This window comes from Dama dama, chromosome 21, assembly GCF_033118175.1.
Source record: "Dama dama isolate Ldn47 chromosome 21, ASM3311817v1, whole genome shotgun sequence".
Classification (NCBI taxonomy): domain Eukaryota; kingdom Metazoa; phylum Chordata; class Mammalia; order Artiodactyla; family Cervidae; genus Dama; species Dama dama.
The window spans coordinates 1,665,330-1,684,060 of NC_083701.1; the positions used below are offsets into that span (position 1 = coordinate 1,665,330).

At 62.9% G+C, this 18,731-nt stretch overlaps 2 protein-coding genes across 2 annotated transcripts; both read left to right on the forward strand.

Annotated features, from left to right (window-relative positions):
- Window positions 1–325: 325 nt before the first annotated feature.
- TMEM249 (transmembrane protein 249) lies at window positions 326–2,133 on the forward strand. The gene is made up of 5 exons (XM_061122960.1): window positions 326–658; window positions 961–1,055; window positions 1,159–1,354; window positions 1,518–1,603; window positions 1,867–2,133. The coding sequence occupies exons 1-5, from the start codon at window positions 436–438 to the stop codon at window positions 2,050–2,052; spliced, it is 786 nt and encodes a 261-aa protein (XP_060978943.1). The 5' UTR covers window positions 326–435; the 3' UTR covers window positions 2,053–2,133.
- An 8,096-nt stretch (window positions 2,134–10,229) lies between these two features.
- SCRT1 (scratch family transcriptional repressor 1) lies at window positions 10,230–13,255 on the forward strand. Its single transcript, XM_061122958.1, has 2 exons — window positions 10,230–10,344; window positions 12,312–13,255. Exons 1-2 carry the CDS (start codon window positions 10,230–10,232, stop codon window positions 13,253–13,255), a joined length of 1,059 nt encoding a protein of 352 aa, XP_060978941.1.
- Window positions 13,256–18,731: the final 5,476 nt, after the last annotated feature.

An 18,731-nucleotide genomic window follows, 5' to 3' on the forward strand; every position in this document is an offset into this window, starting at 1 on the left:
GGGTGAGCAGAGGGCTGCCTTCCTTGGCTAGAGTCAGCCGGTCTGACATGCCGTACAGGCCCAGGTAAAGCCGCTCCAGCTCTGGAGGTGAGAGGAGTGAGCATGAGCTTTGGGTGGGCAAGGATCCCTGTATCCTGCCTGCCCACCTACCACCCGTAAATCACTGACCTTGACATGGCACATCGTGCAGGCCAGCAGGCGTGATCCGAGCAAGTAATGTGAGCCAGGCTGTACAGGGGGGCCTCCAGTGGGGCAGGGGCTAGCCGGGAAGTTCACGCCCACCACAACAGAATGGTCCCTTCTAGAACCAACTACCCAGAGCTTCTAGAACCCAGCGCTGCGCAGCCTAGACGGCCACCTGCTGTCGCTCCCGTCTTCTCCTCAGAGCTCCTGCTCCTTCCTGACCGCGGCCCTGGAGGCATTATTCTCCCAGGTATGAGCGTAGCTGTGGGCAGTGGGCAGTGGCAACAGACGAGCCGCCCATCTGACTATCCGTACCCGACCCAGGCCCCCAAGGGCCGGATCAGCGGCCTGCCTACGACCTCTAGCGGTAAGCCCTTCCAGCTCTGGGCCCAGGGACTCTTCTGCACCGAGCGCAGCCTCGCCAGGCGCCTCAAGAACAACAGTTTCTACCCGTTCACGCAGCAGCAGCCCAACGGTGCGCGCGGACCGAAGTCAGGGACCGGGACTCGAACGCTGAAATTGGGGCTGGGGCGGGGTGGGGGGGTGGGGGACACGGGGCGGGGACTGGAATCTGAATAGGGCGGGGCGGGGCGGGGCCAGAGCCCCGGGCCCGGCCTGCTGCGGCCGGATTAGGCGCTGGAACCGCAGGTTGGACCCTGACCGCGAGTCCCGGCCCTACGTGGGGCTGGCTGTTCCGGGCCCGAGCCCTGGCGCTGCCACCTCGGGCAGCGAGCAGGAGCCCGGTGTCCTCACGCGTCTTCGCCGCGCCGCCCCCAGTCTTCGTGCTCGAGTACTACCTGGACACGCTGTGGAAGGGGACGCTGCTCTTCATAGTCTGCATCTTGCTCATCAGCTTCGGCCTCGTGAGCGAGGTCTGAGCTCCCGGGCGCGCCCCCACGACCTTCCTACCCCGGGGGCCGGCCCCACCCCGCCCCCGGCCCGCGGCGGCTCAGGGAGTCCCTGCTGCGCCCGCAGGTGCAGAAGCAGGAGACCTGGGGCTTCCCTGCGTACGGCGTGGGCGTGGGCCTGTGGCTGATGATCTCGTCGCTGCCGCGGCGCCGCTTGGTGCTGAACCACGCGCGCGGCGTGTACCACTTCTCCATCCAGGGCCGCACCGTGTGTCAGGGCCCCATGCACCTGGTCTACGTGCGCCTGGCGCTCAACTCAGACGGTGATGCGAGGGAAGGGCCGCGGACTAAGGGAGGGCGCGCAAGGGACGGGTAGCCACGTGGAGTGGGGAGGGGCGGACACGCGGGCCCACGCCCCGCCCCCGGAGCCCCGCTCCCGCTCCCCCTCCCCAGAGTCCCGGGGCTGAGCAACTTGCCCCTTACTAGCCTACCGAAGGTGCTTCTTCCAGCTGGTTCTGTGCGGGCACAAGCTGGAGCCGCTAGTGCTGGTGCAGCTGTCGGAGCGCTACGAGGTACGTCCGACCCAACCCGCCGCGGGCGCAGACACGCTTCTCTCCCCGCTCGGTTCAACGGGACGCCGACCACTGTTTAGGCTGTTAAGATGGGGCCATTTCGCAGTTGGATGGTGCATACAATGGGCTCCTGGCCCGGGCCCTCAAGCTGGTAGCCGGCAGAGAGGGTGCCAGGGCTGACGGGCAGGGCTGGAGGTGCGGTTTGGCAAGGGGAGGGACGAGCAAGAGTTGACCTGACCTCCACTCGCCACCCGCTCACACAGCAAATGGAATACCTGGGCCGGTACATTGCCAGGAAGCTCAACATTAACTACTTTGACTGCCTGGCCATGTCGTACCGGCACGTGGTCCGCCACTGGCCGCTGGGGACCGCCTTCAGCCCGGGCATCGTGCTGCGAAAGACCGGTGCCTACGACGGGGGGAACCCTCAGTGGGACCCGGACGTTTGATGCTGCCAGCAGGCACCCACCCCTCTCCCACCCCAAGAGGCGTTCTGCCTTCCCCTCCAGTCCCCCGCCTCCACCCCACCACTGGCCTTCTCAATAAAGCAACCTCTTGCTTCGAGCCTGGTGGGTTTTTTTGTGTGAGTCGGAGCTGCCTCTCCAGGATCCTTCCCTCCTGCACAGCTCACAGGGCCTCAGGGAGGCTGCCAGGAAGCAACGGGGAGTTTGGGTTGGAAGATGGTAGCATAGTAGTGGGACTGAGCCTGACAAGCAGCCAGGCATCTAGGACACGTGTGGGACACACTGCCTTTCACGGTCAGTAGAAGTGCTGACCAATGAGTCAGAATCTGATTGGTTCAGTCTGGGCCAGATGCCTTTTCTAGTCCAATCAGAAATGAGACAAGAGCACAGCCAAAGGTCAAGCCCTGTGTCTTCTGGTGGACTCCACTCCCCAGAGTTGCTGCTGCTGCACCTGGGCCAGAGCTCAAGGCCTGCTGGGGACAGACCCACGGTGCCCCTGGAGCATGCTCCTGCCTGACTTGTGGGGCCCCAGTCCCATGTTCTCTGAGCAGTGGGTGTTTTTGCTTCCTGGGTGCTGGAGGCTGCTGTGGGAGCAGAGAAGTCACCTCGGTTTCCTGTCAGGGTTTTTCCTCAGGGCCATGCCCATGACCCCAGTCTGGTCTTTGTGCTTCATGCCAGCTTAGTGTCCCTGGAACCAGGACCACCTGCATAATTTACAGGGCCCCATGCAAAATGAAAATGCAGAGGTCCTTGTTAAAAAGTTATTAATTTCCAGATGGCAGCACTAGAGCATTAAACCAAGCACTGGCTCCCAGACCTCATGTCACATGCTTGTGACACTGGCCCTGCCTGGAACCCTGGCTCAGTGTTGCTCACTTTTTAGCTCCCAGCATCTCTGCCCATCTCTGGAGTGGAGTCTGGAGGCTAGGCGGATGGCTTTAGGCAATCCCAGGGAGCAACTGTTGTTCATGGCTCAAGGCTAGGAACCTCTACCTCTCAGGAGGGGTTCTACCAGGAGATGGGCTCAAGAGGTTGGGCAGAGCTCAGCTGTGGAGGTACTGGGATAGGTTGGGGGTCAGTGCAGCAGGGAGGTATGGAGTGTGGAATGTGAGCCAGGGGCTCGGCTGCCTGGGTGAGTGCCTGTGACCAGGCCAGGCCTGGGATGCCCAGGCTGTCTGTCAGATGTGGACAGGGGTTAGAAAGGCATGCCAGCTGCCTGGGCTCCAGAAGCTTGGGCTCCGCTCGGTCAGTCAGTGAGGCTTTAGGGTGGGCTTTGTTTCCACCCAGTGACCCAAAGCCTCTGCCCACTTGGAGCTGATGGCCTAAGGGTGACCCAGGTTGAAGCGCCTACTTCTTTGCTGTCAAAGTGGCTGGAGGAGGGTGGGGTTCCTTCAGCTAGGGGATTGGGGCTTTGCAAGGATTCAGCATTTGAGCTGATAGGAGAAGTTGCGATCGTGTGGAGCTCTGGGGGAGAGACTTCTGGGAAGAGGGAGTGTGAGGGTGTGATGCAGGGTGGAACTGGACGTGTAGGAGAAGCCATGAGAAGACAGGCTGGGCTGAGGAAGGGGACCGGGGCCTCGGGAAATCTCTGGGGAGTTGTAAGCACAGATGTACTGCCATCTGAGGAGGATGTGGGGAAGGACCGGAAGGCTGCATGAACTGTGCAGGGAGAGAAGGGCACAGGGGAACAGAGAGGATCGTGGGCAGGTCTGAGCCCCATTGAGGCCATAGCAGACAGGATTTGCGGGTGGGCTGGATGCAGGCTGGAAAGGAATCCAGGGTGGGACTTGAGCTGGGCAGGCAGAACAGTGAAGGAAGGACTCAAGGGTGGAAGACAAGTGGATACAAAGAAGCACCCTGATCTCAGGTGCTTCAAACAGCAATGATGTACTTGTTGTCATGGTTTTGTGGCCTGGCTGGGCTCAGCTGTGTGGTTCCACTCCATAAGTGTAGCTGGAATTGCTCATATGGCTGCATCAGCTGGGATCTCAGTTGGGGCCAGAATGTCCAAGATGACCCCCATCCTCCAGGGCCTCTTTTCAAGTGTCTCAATATTCAGTAGACTATCTTGCTGCTGGCTTGCAAGAGGGAGTGTTATAAGAGGACAAGACCCAGGGGCCACAGTGTGCACCATCTGCATGCATCATTCATACTATATCCCAATGGATAAGCAAGTCATGTGGCCAAACCCAGAGCCAGAATGGGAAGGATCTACCAAATGTGTGAATACCAGCAGGATCCTGGGAGCCACGAATGTAAGTAGCCCACCACAGTCCACCATCTGGCTCCTCCCAAGACCTCCAGCGTCTCTTCCCACCCCAGAACTCAGCTCAGACTGCAAGTCCAGGGTCTTGCATCTAAGTCAAGTCCACATACAAATGAGATTCCTCAGGTGTCCTTTATTGGGTATGGCCCTCTCAGGGGTCACTGTCCTTTGCTGCCCAGTACCAATGTCTTGAGGCCCATTGTTTCATCTATTTTGTCCAGTTTAAAAAGCTATTTATTTTTGGCTGCATTGGGTCTTTGTTGCTGTGTGCAGGCTTTCTTTAGTTGTGGAGAGCAGGGGCTACTCTCTAGTTGCGGTGCTCAGGCTTCTCCTTGCGGTGCCTTCTCTTGTTGCAGAGTATGGGCTCTAGGGTGCCAGACTCCAGTAGTTGTGGCTTGTGAGCTACAGAGCACAGGCTCAGTGGTTGTGTTGCATGGACTTAGTTGCTCTGTGGCGCATGGGATCCTTTTGGACCAGGGATCGAACCCGTGTCCCCTGCAAGGCAGATTCCTAACCACTGGACCACCAGGGAAGCCCTATTTTGTCCAGTTCTCTAGTTGTTCCAGGTAGGGTGGTAAATCTGGTTCCTGTAGCTGCACTCTGTGCTGGAAGTGACATCCACCTTAGTTTCTCTGGAGTTCAACTAGTTTGATGCTTAAGTCAAGGCCTGACCCTCACTACCCTCTGCACTTTGGCTGCAGAGTTCGGAGCCTACCTCAGTACATGTGACCAAGGGGCTGGGCCTTCAGCAGCTAGACAAAGTTCTCCGCCTCTTGCTGTCCTCCCTCTGGGGCATCAATAGAGCTGAACCACAGCCATCCCACCCCCAGTCCCTTCGGTGATTGCTGCTCCTGCCCTTCCCAAACACCAGGTCCTGGGCCTGCTGCCACGTTTCCTCCCTACTGTGTGATCCCTGCTCACCGCTGGCCAAAGGTCTAACCATCAGACCTCGGCCTTCTGCTTCGGCCTGAGTTCTGCCTGCCAGGGTCCTCGGGTCCTCGCTGCCAGCCAGGCAGTGGGTGAGTCTGCCCAAGTTCCTGCTGCCTGCCTTCTTGGACCGTTTGTTCCTGACACCTGTCTACGTTCTCCAAAAGGGAGCAACTGAGGCAGCAGTGTGAGGACATGCCCCTTGGTCAACCCCGAGGAGGAAAGAGAGAAAGCAGGAGGGCCGAGGCCAGCCCAGCACCTGCGAGGGCTCCAGCGTCAGGATGGCTCACCAGAGATGTCACGCATCAGGCTGAGACACCAGGTCTTTGCCTTCCGCATTGATCAGCCGCTGGGTGCTGGCCACCACTAGAAGGCTGGGATGTGGGGCCAGGGGCAACCCCTGGAGCCTCTGACAGCTGAAGGTGACCCCGTAGGCAATGGAACCAGAGTCCTTCCCAGGAGGACCATAGAGGCCATGTGTCATGTGTGCACCCCAGAGAAAAGTCCCAGGAGTGGCAATGGAGGGTGGGACATAGGCCAGCAAGTGTTTAGAAGACTGACCAGTGCCCTTGGTGAGGAAGTGTGGTCTCAGGTTCCTGTGAGAGTGAGAAGGTAAATGGGCAGCAGAGAGGAGGCCGCAAGCCTGTCCTCGGTCTGGGGAGAGCAGGGGAGGAGCCTGCTCCAGGCCATGGGCACCAAGTTCCAGAGCAGATGTTGAATGAAAGTGGCAACCCTGTGGCAAGGTCAGGGAAACAAGCATACGGGGCCCACACTATATCAGGAAGTACGGGCTGCCAGGCCACAGCCCATCAAGCCTCTCTGCAGCGCAGGCAGGATGGCAGCCGGCTGCCCGCTGCCAAAGCTGACCTTGGTGCTGGCCTTCCTCTGGTCACCTTCTCCCTCCTCCCCAGGGCTCACTCTGCCCCTGCTCTGGAGTCTCCTCTAAAACTCCCCAAAGAACACTCCTGGACTCAAGTGCCCAGTGACTTGATCAGGCAGACACCATGTTAACACATGGAACTCGGGCACAGAGGTGTTTCAATTCTCTGGGAGTTACAGCTTAGGCTGAGGATGAGAGATGGAGACTGTGAGTGGTTCTGGCAGGTGAATCCCTTGGACTGAGGAGGGACCTGGGCCACTTTGGGGAGGCTGGCCTCACCAATAGCCAGCTGGAGACACTGGACACAGCAGGCTACGGGGATGCTCCTCCCCAAAAAGGAAGCAGGCAGAGCCTAGTGGGACTTCCTGGTATCCCCAGGCAGGGCTAGATCAACTCAGAGCAGGAGGCTGGGGGTCTCTGATACAACAGCCAGGCCCACCTGCTCTTATGTCTTTATTTCCTAAGAGAAAAGTGGCAGTTTGTGATGGGGAGAGGGACAGAGATGAGCCCAGATTGGTTGTGAACTGGTCTTAGGTGATGGTGGTGACAGGCACACAGTCTGATGCTCTACACTTTTGTGCATATCTGATATTTTCTATAATGAAATGTAAAAAAAAAAAACAAAACAAACCCCAAAATCTGAATTTGCATATTTGTTGTTTAATGTCCTTTCTGGTGAAGCCTCATTTCTTGTGTAGTAAAATACCTGCGCGTCTCCCCCTAAAGTCTGACTTTTTGGTTACCTGGGACCTGCCAGGCCTCACACACCTAGAAGCAGAGGCAGGCAGAGAAACACAGAACCAACACCAAATCCTTCCCATCTGACATGGATGAGGAGCTGCTGCTGCACTGTGAAGCAGGATGGGGCAACTGAGACCTTCAGGCTGAGAGGCTCCTCGGGGTGCAGTGCGTGCACACACCTGGGGTGCTGGAGAGCACGGAACCACTGGGTCTGCCACAGAGACCCCGGTCTCCTCTTCCGCAGAAAGGCCCCAGTGGAAGACTCATGGTGGCCCGAGGGGAAGGGGCTGCAACTTTCCAAAAGCGTTAGTATCTCCAACTGTCCTTTCCCAGCCTCTCGCTGGTGGGCTGGACCCCATCGTGGGACACAGTGACCTCGACCTCAGGGTGCCTGAAAGGAGGCAGGCGAGGAGGACTGAGTAATTGCTCACGGGCCCCATGTGCACTCCACACTCCAACTGTTCTGGACTGATGGCCAGGGCCTAGGCCCAGCTGCCCCTCCCTGCTGAGCGCCCCAGGGGCTGCAGGCTCTAACCACGCGAGGGCAAGCAAGGGCGGCCCAGATGATCCCCTTGGGAGCGCCTGGCGGGGGGGGGCGGGGACGGGGACGGGACACATGTGTCAGTGCTCTGACACTGCCCTGTCATCAAGAACGTTGGGAGCCAAGGGATGGGAAATTGACAGAGAGGCAGGAACTGGCACCAGGAGCCGGGGAAGGAGAAACAGAGAAGTTGGCTGAGGGAAGCCTGAATGAAGACAGAGATGAGGGAAAAGTGGAGGGCGATGGAGGAATGTGACTGAGGAAAGAGGTGCGGAGTGGGGCCAAAGGACGGGCCAAGGGAGTGAAAGAGGACGAGGTGGAGGAACAAAAGCGCACGACAGACGACGGGGCGATGGGACCAACAGAGGTGGACAGGGACGCGGTCCGACCGCAGTGTTGGGGCGGACTTTGCGAGAGGTGGGGAGCTCCGGCTGAAGGGACTGCGCCTGGCACGTCCCGCTGGCGCCCCGAGGGTTCGCCCGGTAATTAGGCCTCGGTCCAGATGGGCCCCCAGTCCCGCAATCAAAATACTAATTGGCCCCGCGCCTCCGGCTGCGCCTCCGCCGGGCCCCCCGGGAAGGGGCAGGGATGAGCCGCTCGGCCGAGCGGGATCCCTGCCCCCGCCCCCACTGCGGGCCCCGCCGGCTGCGGCTCCGCGATAAGGGGGCTGCCGCGTCCCGTTCCCGCCCCTCGGGAGCACCAGCCACGCAAGATGAATATCCCACCGCCGCCACAAAGCGGGCCTGCGGTCCCTGCCGCGCCCCGCGCCGGGCCGGTTCGCTCACAGCCACGCTCGCTCGGCTCCTGTGTTGCGACGCTAGGTGAAGCCGAGAGATCGGCGGGCGGCGGCGCGCCGCCGAAAGCGCGCCCCCGGAGCGGCCCTCCAGCCGCGCGTCCGGCCGGGTCCACGGGCCCGCCGAGCAGCCCCGCACAAGGTCACCGCGCGCCGCGACAGGTGCGCGCGCCCCCGCCTCGCACGCGCTTCCGGACGGGGCGCGCTCGCACAGTCCCGAGGCCGCCCCTGCGACCTTGGTCCCCAGAGACAGCCGGCCGCTTGGGGGCGCGCTCGGAGCAGGGAGACCCGAGCCAAGGGCGGGGGCGCGTGAGGGGACAATGGCGGCGCCGGGCCCTAATTGGGGACATATGTCCCCGAGCGCGGCCATTGTGCCGCCCGGAACTCCCCGCACCCCCGCGCCAGCCATTGGTCGCTGGGCCAGACGTCATGCGGGCTGTAAACTCTGGGCGGGCGGCCGGGGGAAGGGTTATCTGCCTGGTTGCGGGGCCGCGTGGGGGAGCTGCAGGCGCGCGGGAGGGCGGAAAACCACCAGTGTAACCGAATTTCTGGAGCAAGGGCACAGCAGCCCCCCTCTCCGCCTTCACACTCCGCTCGCTGCATCGCCGCTGCGCTTGACCTCCGCCCCTTGGGGGAAGGGCGGGGGTGCAGAAGGCCTCTCCAGCGGGCACAGGGTCAGCCCGGGTGACCGAGCGGCAGGGACACACTGCGGCACAGCGTGCGCGCAGCACTTCCACACAGCGCTTTCGCTGCCTCAGCATTCGCTGCTTCTACGCTCGCCTCCCCCACCTGCCCCCGCAGATCCCTCGCCTCCACACCCGACAGCTGGGCTGGCCGGACCGACCATTCTGGGGTCCGTCCTGTGTTCTTCCCTCAAAGATCCCGAGTCCGGGTTCGTGGGCCCTAGGTCTGCTCCCACCTCTCCTCCCACGCCGCACAATGCTGCAGACGTCTGGGCCTCCGTTCCCGGAGCCTCTTGGGGGAACTCCACACGAGCTGGGGCCGCGGCATCCCCAAGACCCCTCCCAGGAGACCCTGGCGGGGGCCAGGCCCCGCGCAACCATTTCCGCCGTCCTCTCCCCCACCCCTCCCTCCCCCTACCGTCGCTCCTGGGCTTTAAAAGCCGGAGGCTGGGCCGGGCCGCAGGCAGAGGCGGCCGCGGGCGCAGGAGGCTGGGCCCGGGAGCTGTCCGAGCGCCGAGCCCCGCCCCCGGAGCCCCCATCCCTCCCTCCCACCTTCCCTCGTCCCGCCCTCCCCGAGCACCCCTCCCCCCCAGGACCCCCGCCCCCCGCCCGCCGCCGTCGCCGCCGCCGCTCGCTCCGGCTGCAGAACAATAAAGCAAGCCTCCCAGAGACCCCCGCCGAGGACCCCCGCCCGGTGGCCGAGCCCCCGCGGCCCGCCCCTCGCCGCTCGCTCGGGCTGTGCGCGCCCGGTCGCTGGCCGAGGTGCTGGCTGGGCCGGCGCTGGCCGCGGTGCTGAAGCTGCCGGCACTACCGCCGCCGCCGCCTTCTCCAGGCCCCGCGCCGCTACCTCCGGGGGCATGGGGGGTCGCTGACTGAGGCTCCGCCGCGGCGGCGGGGGGGAGGGGAAGGGGGCCGCGGAGCCGGGCCAGCCCTGCACCCACTCGCAGCCTCCGGGCCCGGGACGGAGCCGCTCCCCCCCTCCCCGCCCCCCCCCAGCCTCCTCCCCCGCCTGTCCAGGGGCGGCACTGCGGGCTGGGAAGCCGGGACCAGAGGAGGAAAGGAAGGAAGGAAGGAAGAGAAGAGAGAAGAGAAGAGCAGTGAAGAATAGAAGAAAAGGAAGGAAGGAGAAAAAGGGGTCCGGAGCAGCAGAGGAGGAAACGCAGGACGGGCAGGCAGGAGAGAGGACGGCACCGCGCGGCAGCATCCAGACGCCAGAGTGGGGACCCGCGCTGCCTCAGCCGCTCCTCGGATGGTGACGGGGCCCCGCCGCGGCCGCAGCCCCCCCGCGTCCCGGCTCCGCAGGCCCACAGCGCCGGAGCCCCGCAGGAATCATGCCCAGATCCTTCCTGGTCAAGAAGGTCAAACTTGACACATTCTCCTCAGCAGACCTCGAGAGCTCCTACGGGCGCGCCCGGAGCGACCTCGGCGTGCGACTGCAGGAGAAAGGTGCGAGTTGGGATGGGGCTGGGGGTGGCGGGCGAGGGGCTCAGTGCTGGAAGGGGTAGAGGGTCATAGAGTGGGGCTGGAGGGGCCAGGAACCCTAGGCAATAAGCTCGGGAGGAACCAGAACCAGCAGGAGGCAGTGGCTGAAGAGGACCTGGGAGGGGATGGGGGTAGGGAGAGGGGAACACATAGGTAGGCCAGAACGGAGCCAAGGCTGGGTAGGGAGAGCGTGGATGCAGGAGAGAACGAGGGGAACAGGGGTCAGGAACAGGAAGAACACACTGACCCACGCCCTGACCAACACAGAATGGACCCTGCTGACATGACAGGACCCAGCAATGTATGCAGACCGCACTCAGAAAACAGCCTGCCTCAGAACCCTCTTCTTTTCTTTGGCTGCACCTCTAGCCTCCCCTGCTAGGAAGTGCTAGGAGCTCTAGGGAGTAGCCATGTGGTCCAGTGGGGGCCGCCCACCTGTCGGGGCAGAGGCAGCAGCAGTGCCCCTGTCCCTGGAGCGGGGTCAGGGAGAAGGGTGTGGGCAGGTGGGCTGTGGGCAGGGAAGTCCAAGTGCTGGAGGCAAGGGGAGGCTCTTTGTGTCAGGGTGCCCAAATTCAAGGACAATTGCTAGCAAGTGGGCAAGGGGGCTGGGAGTGCCAGCAGCCTGGGGTGGTAAAACAAGTGTGACCTGCAGGAACATAAGCCTGTGTGCAAGCCTGTGTGCACCCATGTGACTGCGTGTGGCCATGTGACTATGTGCACTTGTGTGTGACCCTGTATGAGTGTGTGCCTGTCTTGTGTGCCACTACATGGGACCATGTGACTCTGAGGCCGCTATGTGCCCATGTGACTGGCAACCCCAGCTGAGAGTGTGTCTGGTTGGCTGCATGTCTGACCCTGCGTGAGTAGGTGGTGCAGGCCTGGCTCAGGGTGCGGCCCGCCCTGAGGGGACTCCAGAATTGACAGAGTCTGAGAGGCTGAGGGTAACTCTGAAGAAGCCAGACTCTTTCATCGTGTGGGGTGTGTATTTGAGACTTTGAGGTTGTGAGATCCATCTCATGCCTTGAGAACAACTGCAGTTGCAGGCATGAATAACGCTGCCTGCCTGCAGCTTGTCCCTGTGAAGGTGTCCACTGCTGCATGCCCTGGCACTGCCTCCAACACAGTGTCTCCCTGGTCACCTTTCCTGGGGTTCAGGAAGGCGCCACAAAGGATTAGGGCCTGGGGGGAGGGGGTAATGTGGAACAAGGTGGTACCCAACTGTGCAGGATGACAGAAAGGAGTGGAGTGGGGAGAAACAGAGTGGATGGAGGGAGACAGGGCTGGAATGGAAGGTGGTCAAATCTAGTGAGCAGTGGGAGACCTGGAAGATGAAAGGGAGGTAGAATTCTCCGAGGCTCGTTGGGAGACCCGGAGCACCAGAACAGGGCAGCATCGAGGCTGGACACAGGCTCTGGGAACGGTGGATGAGCCAGTGGGAACCGTGAGAGCAGGACCGACGAGGTCCCTGGACGGGCGGTCCTGGCTTTGTGCGCTGCGGTTCTGCAGTGTGTTGCATAATCAAGGAAAACTGCTGAAGTGGGGAGAACCCGAGGGGGAGGGAGAGGGGGAGGGGAGGAGGGGAAGGAGGGCGAGGGAAGTGCCGCCCCTCCCCCCTGACCTTGAAGCTCCGCGGAAGCGGGGGGGTGGGGGTGGGGGGGGGTGGGGAGGCAGCCGCGCCCGAAGATGCGAGTCTTTCCCTCCTCCAGCGAGGGCGGGGTGCAGCCCGGCCGGGCCCCGGCTCATCTTTCCTCTCTCTCCTCCCTTCCCTGCCGTCGCCATCCTCCCTGCCCCACTCTCCCTCGGCCCCTTATCCTTTGTCCTCCCCGTTCCCTTCTTGCCGGCCCCGGTGTCTCTCGCCACCCTCCTGTGTGTCTTGCCTGCTGCCCGGTTCCCCTCCCGCTGTCTGCCTGTCTGTCCGCCTCGGCCCTTAGGATACCTCAACGACTACGCGGGGCCCGCCTCCGTCTACGATGGCGATGCCGAGGCGGCCTTGCTCAAAGGGCCATCCCCGGAGCCCATGTACGCTGCGGCCGTGCGGGGAGAGCTGGGCCCGGCGGCCGCGGGCTCGGCGCCGCCTCCCACCCCGCGCCCGGAGCTGGCCACAGCCGCGGGTGGCTACATCAACGGCGACGCGGCGGTCAGCGAGGGCTACGCAGCTGACGCCTTCTTCATCACCGACGGGCGCTCCCGTCGTAAGGCAGCCAACGCCAGCGCCGCCGCCGCCCCCTCCTCAGCCTCGGCGGCTGCCCCCGACGGCGACGGCGGAGGCGGGGTCGGGGCGGGCACGCGCGGTGCGGGGTCGGGGGCTGGGGGTCGGGGCGGCCCGCGCGCGGGGGCGGGCACCGAGGCGCGCGCGGGGCCTGGGGCTGGCAGCTCTGGAGGCCGGCACGCGTGCGGCGAGTGCGGCAAAACGTACGCCACGTCGTCTAACCTGAGCCGCCACAAGCAGACGCACCGCAGCCTGGACAGCCAGCTGGCGCGGCGCTGCCCGACGTGCGGCAAGGTGTACGTGTCCATGCCGGCCATGGCCATGCACCTGCTCACGCACGACCTGCGCCACAAGTGCGGCGTGTGCGGCAAGGCCTTCTCGCGGCCCTGGCTGCTGCAGGGCCACATGCGTTCCCACACCGGCGAGAAGCCCTTCGGCTGCGCGCACTGCGGCAAGGCCTTCGCCGACCGCTCCAACCTGCGCGCGCACATGCAGACGCACTCCGCCTTCAAGCACTTCCAGTGCAAGCGCTGCAAGAAGAGCTTCGCGCTCAAGTCCTATCTCAACAAGCACTACGAGTCGGCCTGCTTCAAGGGCGCCGCCGTCGGCGGTCCCCCGGCCCCTGCGCCCACCGCGCCGCCGCAGCTCAGCCCTGTGCAGGCCTAGGGCGGCGGTACCTCCGCCAGACGGGTTGGCTCTCAGCAATACGGGCCCCCAGGGAGGTCTCCGCCGGCGACCAGGCGGAGGGGCCGGAGGGCGGGCCCCTCCTCACAGCAATAGGGGGAGGGGGCCCGGCCCCGCCCCGCCCGCCAGGGGCCTTCCCGGCCCCTTCAAGCAATAGGGTCCCGAGGGGAGACCCACCCCGAGCCCCCTCCCTTCCCCTCCAGGGTGCCCCAGGCTTTTTCCCAGCAATAGGGTCGAGGAGACCCAGAACCGAACCTCATCTCCCAGTTAGGTCTCTGAGACCGGGGTGGGGTGAGGTAGGGAGCGCCCCCTCCTCCCTCTTCTGCGCCCCTGGATCGCGTGGCAGAGACTCAGGTCTTCCCCACCCCTTCCCAAGCCTTCCAGAGCCCGGCCTGCGGCCTAGACGTTGGGGAGCAGCAGCGGGGGAGGAGCAGGGTGAGGGGCGCAGAGGCTACCTGCGCCTCCTCCTCGGTGTCCGCTGAGCCCCGGGAGTGTTAGACGCGTGCCGATCGGGGACTGGGGCGGACGGCGGCACCTCTCCCCCTTGGGTTCCTTCCGGGGCCTCAGTCCGAGCCGCTTTCCTACCCTCGCCTCTCATCCTCTGCCAAATCCGAATTCTTCCAGCCCGGCTTCCCAGGCTCTGTCCTCCATAACGAATAATAATGACGCATATCAAACCGCATGGATTTATCCGACCTCCTCAGACCCCGCTCCCGCCCTGCCCCGGGGCCCCCTCCCTCGTACCCGGGCATTCGGTGTTGGAGGACGGATTCCTGGGGCCCGGCAGGCAGGCCTGGGCACGGCCCTCTACACACCTCTCTGTATTCGCTTTGCGGGTAAAGCCCCCTAGGGGGGTTGCGGATGCGTCGGGTTTTCTTTCTGTATTTGTACGTTTTATTTATGAACGGATTGCACTCGGGTCCGGGAAGGGGCGCAGAGGCCCCTATCCTTCCCGCCGACGCAGGGGGCTTGGGATGTCCAGAATCATTTTCCCCGCCCCCGAACCCCGCCCACCTGGGCTCCGCCTCTCGGGAGCAGCAGGCCCCGCCTCTCAGAGGCGGCCCCCTCCCCGAGCCCCAGACCCCGCCCTCACTCTGTTGCCAACTTACACCCGTCTATGCCAAAGCCTCGGCGACGACCCCGCCCCAAGGGCCCGCCCCATTGGCCGCCGCCTTTGTGACGTCACTGCATGCAGCCCCAGCCCCCCTCCCGTCCTTTCCCGGAGCTGCCCGCTCCCAGTCCCTCTTAGTTAGTCCGAAGCCGACTATAGAGCAATAATGCGCACTGCATGCGAAGCTGCCGCCGCCTCTAGAGTTACTGAGAATCAGGTATTCCCCTGCCCTACCCACCCCATAGGCCCCTAGATCAGGGACGCTGCGCGGGGCCGGACGCGCAGACTTTCTCCCCCCTCTCCTGCTCCTTCCTCCCTCCCCTCCCCCCACTCCCCCCCACGGCAGAGGCCGGCGGGTGTAATGGTTTCAGGGGCGGGGCGCGGTGTTTGTCCCCAAGACCCCTGCTTCAGTCGTCCATCACCCACTCATCCTGCATTAGGCACCTACTATGTGCCAGGCCCACTGCTGAGTCCTCCAGGAGTGCGACGACCTGAGGGAAGGTGCATGTTGGTGGAGGGATCCAACCGGCTTTGGTGGGCTAGGGATGGTCACAGGCGCAGAGAAAGCCGCGGTCCCTAGACCCAAGCGTGGGCCCCTCACTCCTCCCCGCCCCAGCGTGGGGCCAGTGCTAGGCACAGGGGGCTCTGCTTTGACTTGGGCCTGGGTCCTCAGCTCAGATGGCACAGACCCGGGCCCCAAGGCCCAGCGCCACCAGGGCCACCCATACCGAATCCCATTCCTTCCATCCCCTGGCAATGGCAGCTTTGTCACGTCAGGCCAGGGTCCCGGGTCAGAGGACAAGGTGCATGCTGGAGCATTTGACCTGGCCAGCCCTATCCCAGTGGGTACCAGGCCCAGTGGCTCCCACAGGGGTGGACCTGGGCCTCAGGGCCCGGCACAGCAGGGCTCATGTCCAAGACCCCTCCATCCCAGCTCAGTGTTCACACAGCTCCCAGACCGGGGCCTGCCCACTTGTGCTGGGCACACCCGCATGCACAGGCACACACAGGTGCCCCACCCTACCCTACACGCCTATCTACCTACCTACCTAAGGAGAAGGCCGGAGGGCCGTGGGCTGGCCAGGGTCTCCCGCTTCTCCCCACACCCCGCCGCCGTGGAAAGCCATGGGCCCCCTCCCGCCCCCATAACTAAGCAGCACAATAACCGACTTAGCGAATTCAGGTAGAAGGAACGTTTAGGTAGCACCTATTTTGTACTGATTCTATGAGTAGGGCCCGAGATGCGGGGGCCCTCAGGTGGGGGCTGCGGCTGCCGGCCCGCCTTGCCCCCACCTCCGCCTGCACCCCGCCGCCTTGTACATACTCCCACCCGGAACAGGCCGGGATTTTTACTCGGGCCGCGCCCCTCTTCCGCCCCCGTTTGGGGCCGGGCCGGCCGGACAGACGGACGGACGGACAGACCTCCTTCCTAAGCACAATAGCACCAGCTCCCCGGAGCGCCGCACCTCCACGAGGAGAATAAATGCCACTCTTGATAGAACTTGGAGTGTCGGGCTGATGTATACAAGGCTGGGCCCGCGCCGCAGGAGACACTGAGGAGTCTGGGGGGCATCTTTCTGGGCCTGCAGCATCTCAGAGGCCAGGCAGGTGCAGGCACTGCACTGGGAGTGGCAGTCTACCCACGCAGCCCAGGAGTCATACCGCTGCCTTTTGCACATGTGTTTTCTTTGGCAAGGGGACAGTCTTCCACCCTGGAGGGCCGGCTCGGCAGACCAAATGCAAGAGGACATTCCTGAAGGCAAAGCAGCTGGCTTTCCTCCCGTGGCAGGTGAATCTTCTCTGTGCCAGGAAGTGGGGAGCCTAAGTCAAGTCTAGCCCAGGACTGATCTAGAACCGCCACAGTGGGTACAGCAGGGCCTGTAAATCCTGTGGCCTAGGGTATCCCCACTCTTTTGGTAGGACCTGCTGCTGCCCCGACAGGCCTGACAGCCAAACAAGCCTTCCTCAGTGCCACTGGAGAAATGGGGACTGCAGACCCCTTCCTGCAGCCTGCTCTCCACATCCTGACTTCCGGATTCAGGGGACATGTCCCCACACTGAGGAGGCCTTCCTTGGTAGCTGGACCAGGCTGGTTGTGGGGAGGAGATAACCAAGGAATAAGAACTTCCCACGGCCACCCCAGCCCTTGGGCTCCAGACAGGCTGAGTCAAGTTGAGAAGATGAATGGCAGGGCTGTGCTGGGCTCAGACAACCAAGGAACATAGACCCCTGCCCCAGGAAATGCCCTTGGCAACCAGGTAGGCAGTCACGAGCTAAGAGGCTCCAAATCTTTGGTGACATGTGGTCAAACTGGATTAGCGCAGGGCCAGCACAGCTGTCTGCACCCTGGCAGGGGACAGGCCCACCAGACTCCACTGGTGTGGACAGCAGGGGGGCCTGACCTGCAGTAGACCTGCTGCTCAGGGCGGACCACCTGAGGTGGCGCCCCCTCCTGGGGAGCACTGTCAGCTTAACAACCTCAGGGTGAAAGCCCCGGTTATTGGTTATTGGTAGAGCTTAGGTAGGCATCACTGCCCAATCTGCATATGAAGAGTCTGAGCCTCAGGGAGAGAAGCAGCTTGTCAAGGGCTGCCTTTGACTAAAGCCCTACCCAAATGGGGCTTCCCTGGTGGTTCAGACCGTAAAGAATCTGCCTGCAATGTGGGAGACCTGGGTTCAGTCCCTGGGACGGGAAGATCCCCTGGAGAAGGGATGGCAACCCACTCCAGTGTTCTTGCCTGAGAATCCCATGGACAGAGGAACCTGGTGGGCTACAGTCCATGGGGTTGCAAAGAATTGGACGCGACTAACACTTTTTCTGCCCCAACACCCCACCCATCTGAACCTGAATACCTGAGTGGGTCCCATTGGCAGGAAGAGAGGCTCCTAGAAGCCCACTCCTCCCCAAGGCTCCTCGGCTTTGGGGCCTGGACTGACTGTTTCAGGACTCTGATGGGTGGCCGGGGTGGACAACGGATAGAGGCTGCCTCCCCAGTGCCTGGGACAGGCCCAGCCTTGTCTCCACAGGTGTCCATGAACAGGACTTTGCAATCCAGAGGATGGGTGGTGTGGTGCAGGCTGCTGACCACTGTGTCCAGGGTCATCTCTCACGGGCCCAAGGCGCCTCCAACCTGGAGTCAGCCCAAGGCTGTTTCTAAATCCCCAAACCCTTCCAGCTCTTCATTCGGCCAGCCTGCAGATTCCTCGTCCCAAGCCAGATGTTGCTTCCACCAAGGGGAGATTCCTCATTGAGCTTTCTTTCTTCAACAACTCCTCACGCACACATTTGTCCCCAAACAACCCCACCTACCTTAACCTTTTCCCTCGTGCCTCTTCGCTGTGGCCCTGGCAGCACCTCACCCAGGATCCAGAGGTGCCAGGGCTATAGGCCCCGCCCTCCCCGGAGGCCCCGCCCTCCCCGGAGGCCCCGCCCTGTATCAGTCATGGGCCCCGCCTTCCTCAAACAGGCCCCGCCCCGCGTTCGTACAGAGGCCCTTCCTGATTGGTGTCTCCGCAGTCCGTGCCTTCCCATTGGCTTGAGGCCCTGATATCTCTCTCAACTCCAGTGGTGGAACCCTTGGTTCCCTCACGTCCCCGGGCAGATCGGTTCTCTTTGATTACCCTAGACCCACCCTGGTCTCCTCACTCCGGCTGCTTCCTGTTAGCTGACGGCAAGGAACCTGGACGCCGACACAGGGAGTCGCCCCCAACACGTACCTTCACTCGTCATTGGCTACTGTGCTCTGCCTCTCCAGGCCAACAGGCAGCCTGAGCCGTCAATCTTCTCCTCTGCCAATCAGCATGCCAGCGAGGCCAGCCCTCTAGTCACGGCTCGGTACAGAAGGATGGCAAGTCCCGAAGGCGCCCAGGGACGGGTGCGCGCGGGTTAGGGGGCTTCCCACCTGCTGCCTGGGAGAGGGAATGGAGAGGGAAAGGCAGAGCTCCCGGGACTCAGCCCTGCTGCGGGTTCCTGAGAGGACTCTCTCCTCCTTCCATCCTCCCTTGGGAGCTATACTGAGAGTCGTAGCACTGAGTGGCCCAACTCTGCCTATGAATAGACAAAGGTGCTTGGACACTGGTTAAGGGGATGCTCTTGACCCACCGAGGCCGGGCCTTTTGGGCAGGCAAGAGGGGTTCTCCAGCCCGATGAGGGCGGGCCCTTCTGCACGCTACTCCAAGACACGGGCCAGGTAGCCCCAGCCTGCCAGGTAAGGATGTCAGGCTGGCCTCAGCCGAAAATGGTCCGGTGGGAGAACATGTCACCAGGGTCCCGGGTGCTTGTTGGTTGAGGTGAGGGGGTCAGGAGCGAGTCCGGCAGGAAGGAGACTTGATCTCAGGCTGACCCTC